A 6,306-nucleotide genomic window follows, 5' to 3' on the forward strand; every position below is an offset into this window, starting at 1 on the left:
TTTAAACACATAAGATAGCTCCCCAACGACATCATAAGCATCATCATATGTATTATAGGCAATAACCAAGCATCATTATCCTCACTTCATGTATTATTTTAGATCATTAGCCATATAATATTAATAAGGCAAAATGACTCAGGAGGATAATCAACTGTTGATTTATTTTACATTTGGTTCCTTCCTTTTTTGTACGCAATATATCATTTAACTTATTGTTTGTGTTCACCAAAACCCTTTTGACCGGGCCTGTGATAGCCGGTCAAAAAGGTTATAGTCAGGGCCGTTCCAAACATATTTTGGGCCCAGGGCGAGAGAAAAAAATGGGCCCTTAAATTACACAAATGTCATCAAGTTTTTTATAATAACTCAATAATCGAAAGAAAATTACTTATACTATCTTCTAAATATAACAATTTCCATAAAAAATTTGAGTCCCTTTAAAAGATGGGCCCTGGACGGTTGCCCCTATCACCCACCCTCTGGGGCGGGTCTGGTTATAGTGAACACAAACAAGTTAGATGATATATTGTATATAAAAAATGACAAAATGTGAACAAAATCAATAGTTAGTTATCTTCCCGAGTCATTTTTCCTATAACTTAAGATGAAAAAGCATGTTGCCATATAATAGGTAATGTGTGATATGTATGTCATTATCAATATAGAGTGTATGACTTCTATAATAAATGTTAGGAACATATTATAAAAGGCTTTGTAGAATTTATAAGTTGGATATACCAAAAGTTTGGTGTGTATATTAAAATACAAAATGAATTTGATAAAGCACAATGCCTAAATAGGTATTGGATTAAACCAAGAGATAAACAAATGTGGGGCCCAAAACAAACCAATATCATGAAACACTAAAAGAAATGGAAGAGGTAGAGCGCTCTTTCTTATTTTTGTAGCTTTTCGAATCACCTAAATTGAGAATGTGATGAAAAAGTTATGGATAAAACAAGATTGCATAATTCAAGTTAACAAGTTAAATGAGTAACATTAAACAAAAGTTACCTAAAAATAAAATCAATATATTCAAACAACACACAAAACCTTCTAAAGCGCATTATTATACAAAAATAAATAATTATTACCATAATAACTATGTTATTGTACTCATATTTAACATATTATTAAATTGAATAAAAAAAATACATATGAACAGCTGCAACCATAATATCATATGGACTTGATACTCAAGTATCACTCCAGTTATCATCTTCTCCCTCATCACTTCCTACAGCCTAACAGTTTTAAAAAAACACATAAGAATTAATTTAGTTCAATTGAATAAAAAATTAATTTTCTGAGTAACTAAATCCATAAAATGGTGAAAAGGGTAAACCTGTCTAATCGCATTTGCCTTCTCGAGAATTGCAGTGACTTTAATTCCGGTAGGGGCAGTTGGTGTAATTGTTGGCGGAGCTGTTGAAGTTCGTCTTAGATTGAGTGACTACATGCCATAAAAAAATGTTAAGAGAATCGTATATTGGAAAATCAAAATTTGAGCGAAAAATATTTACCAAAAAGCCCCTTAGATGACTAACCTTTGTTCTAATCTGCTGTAAAAAATCTTCTTTTTCTTTAACCATTTTCCCAACGCGATTATACTCTTTCTCAACATGCATATTCTGCAAATTAAAATAAAACATATGTCACCCATTTCTTTGCTTTTATAAAAAAGAAAAAAAAAAAAAAAAAAAAAAACCGTTCTTACTGTGGGCTTAGGCATAAGATCAACCGTTTCAACAAAATGACCCGGTTTTATTGGAAGTGGTTGAGGGTGCTGAGGTGTCAAATTCAATGCATAAGTCAACGCTTCTGAGAGACCATCATCTTCTTTCTCCATCATCCCACTTGAATCTTGCTTAACACCCCGCCATTCCATTGGCGGCAGAGGTGGCGGAAGTGGTGTCGGCTCCTTAGGAATACATGATTCCTTCACCTGGTTATGTACAACACCATTCATAGAATCAAAGTTTGGAATATCGGGGAATCTAATTCCATTCACAAGAGAGCTCGAAGCCGATTCCGCAGACGAAATCCTTCCAAAAGCATCGTCCAGCTCACGACCACCCTTCATTCCCGGAGACTCCCCGGAATCCCACTGGTCGGAATTCGATTCCGAGGCATGACTACGGTCGTCATCCGATGCGTATGGTGACGATCTACAGAACGTGTCGTCATCGGAATCGGAACCGGAACCAGAACCGGAATCACGTAACGACATTCCGGGCTCGGGGACTAATTGAAACGAAGGAAACATGTTCCCGTATCCGTTACTTTCATTGTTATCATTATTATTACTCCCATCAGGGAACATTAGTTTCAATTTAGAAGTCTCGAATCCATCAATTGGTTGAAAAGATATTCTCATATGTTCAAGAGGAGGTGAAGAAGGTGAGATGAAAGAAGAAGTTCCATTCCCGAATTGTTCTCTGAAAGGTATTCCTGTAACTGTGTGAAGTCTTTCAGGGACATCAGTTTTCACAGAATTTGCAAGTGTTTCGTTTCCAACAAGTGAAATTTGTCTTCTGAAACCATTAACAAGTAATCGATTGCTAAATTCAAATATCCGAGATGAATTCATGTTATCTTCAGATTTCGAAGCGTTAATGTTAACCACTGTATCTTCATTAATGGTGTTTTTCTGTGTCTCATCGGTTTTAGTTTCTTCAATACTACGTGTCGACAAACCAAAATCTGGAGGTTTTGAAGGTTCGAGTCCCAACAAACCGCCATTGGTCCAGAACATAACCGGCTGATTGAGAGTAGTTTGACTTTGACTTTGATTTTGACCACCGGAAGTTTCCGGCGATTGTTCCGGTGACATCGACTCATTGGTGGTTAACGGAAATTGAACGGTTTCAACTTCTTTAGATTCAACAGTCGCCGGATTTGCAGCAGGCGTTTCAACTTCTTCAGATTCGAACTTCTCAGGGGTAGTAACGGAAATTGAATTCTGCTCATAATTCTCGTTGTTTGAGTAAATGTGATCTTCCATATGAGATTCTGGTGATTTGCTAGATGAAGTATGTTCAGGAACATGAAACTCGAAGTTAGTTGACATGTCATCTTTGTTGTTTGTATTATTGGTGTATTGCTTCAGTTCTCGTTTTGTTTGACAATCTAAATCGGTTTCTGATTCTGATTCAATGGTGTTAAGGGCATCAAGGTAATAATCCGTTTCACTTTCAATCTCATCATGCTGACCCCTGGGATTGGAAACAATTGGTGTTGGAATAGGTTCATCATGAAACCCAAAATCAATATGATCTTCTTCTTTCTCCTCAATATTTTCAGATGGGCGCCCTGTAGAATCTATGATTTCTAACTTTTCATCCCAGGTAATGTAAGGTGATCTTGAGGTATTGTTGATATTTTCATCTGGAAGAACAGAAACTCCTCCATTGTTGTCATCAATGGAAGCTGAATCAAGAAAAGAATTATGATGATAATCAGAAGAGGGTTCTTTAAGATTGTTGTTGTCTTCAGATTGTGTTGAGTAGCTAGGACGAAAGATACACTCGATGTAATTTGAATCGTTTCTTGATTCGAAAGTAGCCAAATGGTCAATTTCAGGGTCAATTCCGGAATTTTGTGGGACATTGAATGTGGACATATCTTGAGAAGGAGAAGGAGAAGCTTTTTCTACCATGTTTGAAAAGCCAAAATCCATACTGTAAAAAAGAGTTTAATCATATAACTTCATTAGCAAATAGCAAGTATTTAAACACTTTCAATACATTATTAGACACAATTTTAAGAGAGTTGTTGTACCTTTCTGTATGCATAATTACTGGAGCTTCATGTGTCAAATCTCTATACCTTGAAGTTTTCTTTTTCTGCATAAAGTACACATTTGTAAGACTATTCAAGAGTTAATATTAATAATATATATATATATTTTATGTTTGCTAATGAAACATACCTTATTTCTACGAGCCTTCTTTTCTCTTGGGACATTTTGAAGATGTGCTTCATAAGGGCCAGATGAAGTTCTTTTAAAATAAGTTGGATCAGAGTATCTTCTGAAACAAGATCCCGGGCCACCTATGTCATATCTGAAAGAAAACCATGAAAATTAAGAATACGCCTACAAATAATATATTATAATTAAAAATATAAATTAAAACAAAATATGAAATGATTATCATACTTGTCAAGCTTGTGTAAACGTGGAGGATCACGACAGTCTTCATAGGCGTCCATAATGCATCGCGGCAAGTCACTGTATATGAAATGGTTTTGTTCGGTTTTGAGTCGAGAATGCCAGTGAGAACCTGCCATATAAAAGTATATAAATAAAAAACAAAATAATTTATCATATAGTGGATCTTTCTCTCTGGAGGCCCTATGTGTTTCCTCCGGTTTTGTAGTTTTCCATGTATATTCTTGAGTTCAGTTTTCTCTATTATATTCTTTTGGGAGGGTTGTTGGGGATCTTTGAGGCCATTTTCCCAATGTGGAAATGAAAAGTTGTGTGAATGTTACCAGCGGTGTATGCAAAATGCAAGTGACTCCTTTGTGCCAAAATAGCCTTCTCTAGTGGAGGAAGTGCAGCTTCAATGTTGTGTATTCGTTGCACCAATTTATGGCTTCTAGAAGATGTAATTAGCACTTGTTCTTGTAACCCATGAAAAACTTCTGCTGCAAATCTATAATGCAAAAGACTTTTATCTCAGTTCATGGTTGATGATAATTTTCTTTTTAAGTTCATAGTTGATTATAATTTCCAGTTTTCATATGCACATACTTAAGCAAAGCAGCATTCATTGTTGTTTGTAGTACTTCTTACAGAGTTTTACTAAAGCTAAAAATTTAAAACTAAATAAATTGGCTTCGATCAACTCACTTCAGAATTTGGGGGTACTTATTTATTGAGGGGTCAGTTTCTTGAACAATTTTTACATAATCATTTAAAAGAATATTGGATGACTATGAAATAGAAGTTTATTGCATACAAGCTAAACATTCCAGTGAGCCAGAAACTATCTATTTGAAGGTTTTCATTGACTTTACAATCTCCATTAAATCTTCACCAGTTTTTGCATTATAGCACTAAAAGGTGCAACCTTTAATTGAAGAGGAAGAAGAAGAAGAAGAAGAAATAACAAATTCCACAAGAAATCATAACATTGAGATACCCTATGAACCTTAAATCGACACACGCAATTCAGCTCCGTCAAATTCAAATTCAAGTTAACCAACACACTCAGAAAACCAGAAAATCAAGAATAAGAGAGAGAAGAGAGAAGAGAGAAGAGGAGAAATTACTCTGCGAGATCGCCTAATTGACGCAAGATTCCGACGAGGCCAGCAACGGCGACGCCATCAAGCACCGCCTTCGGATCTTCTCTATTGGTTTCTGTGTACAACTCCGGCATTCCCAATCCGTACTCATTTCTCACCTCCACCCTCACCAACGGCATCTTATTTCCGTCTCGCTTACTTTCTCTCTCCAAAATCCGACCTTAGAACTCCGCCCCAACCAGTAAGATTCCGATAACTGCAACCATAAATGCGATGGGAGAGGGTGTGTGTTTGAGTGTGAAAGTGTGTGAGAGAGAAAATCGATGGAGGATTTCGTAGAGATAGAAAATTGATGGATGATTTTGTAGAGAGAGAAAGAGAGATAGAGTAGGTGAGTGGATTGAAGCAGCTTAACTGCTATGGGAGTGGAAAGCTCAGTATTTTTTGCGAATGAGAATATAACCAAATGAAGACGACGACATTGCCAACTCTACAAGCCAAAATTTGGTTCCTGGGTGGGTATCATAGTTGTTGATCGTTCATACCAATTACCATTTTGCCCTTGGCTGATTTCCCATTTTTGCGCTTAGGGTTGGTTCATTAATATCATATTCTCCCTATGGTATCTTTTGAATTAGGGTTAATCACAACTTGATTACATAAGTTATATGACTATTCTAGCTCACTAAAGTTTTTTTCAACCATTTATTAGGCCAGGAGGTATAGACCCACCACATAATGCGTCATTTTGATTTACGGAGCAAGGAGTGCGGTGAAAACCATATCGTCTGGCGTTTTTGGCTTTTCCCCATACGATGAAAACTCCGGCGCTCATCTTCTCTTTTTCTTCTTTTCCATTTTCCATTTTAATATTAACAACTAATTATTAGTATTTTATATATATTAAATATATCATTAAAATATATTAAATTTACAGAAACTTAGTAATTTAACCATATTTTAGTTTATTTTTAAAAATAATAACAATTAAAAAAAAAAAAAAAACTAACCAGTCTCTTCAAAATGAGCATTCCGAAACAAACAAACACG

At 35.6% G+C, this 6,306-nt stretch overlaps 1 protein-coding gene across 1 annotated transcript; it reads right to left on the reverse strand.

The window, feature by feature from the left end:
• Positions 1–1,057: 1,057 nt before the first annotated feature.
• Positions 1,058–5,768, reverse strand: WAVE2 (SCAR family protein). Its single transcript, XM_079059299.1, has 9 exons — positions 5,281–5,768; positions 4,498–4,661; positions 4,163–4,286; positions 3,935–4,067; positions 3,784–3,848; positions 1,721–3,683; positions 1,551–1,634; positions 1,349–1,456; positions 1,058–1,247 (listed from the first exon to the last, which is right to left on the reverse strand). The coding sequence occupies exons 1-9, from the start codon at positions 5,433–5,435 to the stop codon at positions 1,200–1,202; spliced, it is 2,844 nt and encodes a 947-aa protein (XP_078915425.1). The 5' UTR covers positions 5,436–5,768; the 3' UTR covers positions 1,058–1,199.
• Positions 5,769–6,306: the final 538 nt, after the last annotated feature.

Source organism: Lactuca virosa, chromosome 7, assembly GCF_052849685.1.
Source record: "Lactuca virosa cultivar CGN04683 chromosome 7, Lactuca_virosa_CGN04683_v6, whole genome shotgun sequence".
Lineage (NCBI taxonomy): Eukaryota > Viridiplantae > Streptophyta > Magnoliopsida > Asterales > Asteraceae > Lactuca > Lactuca virosa.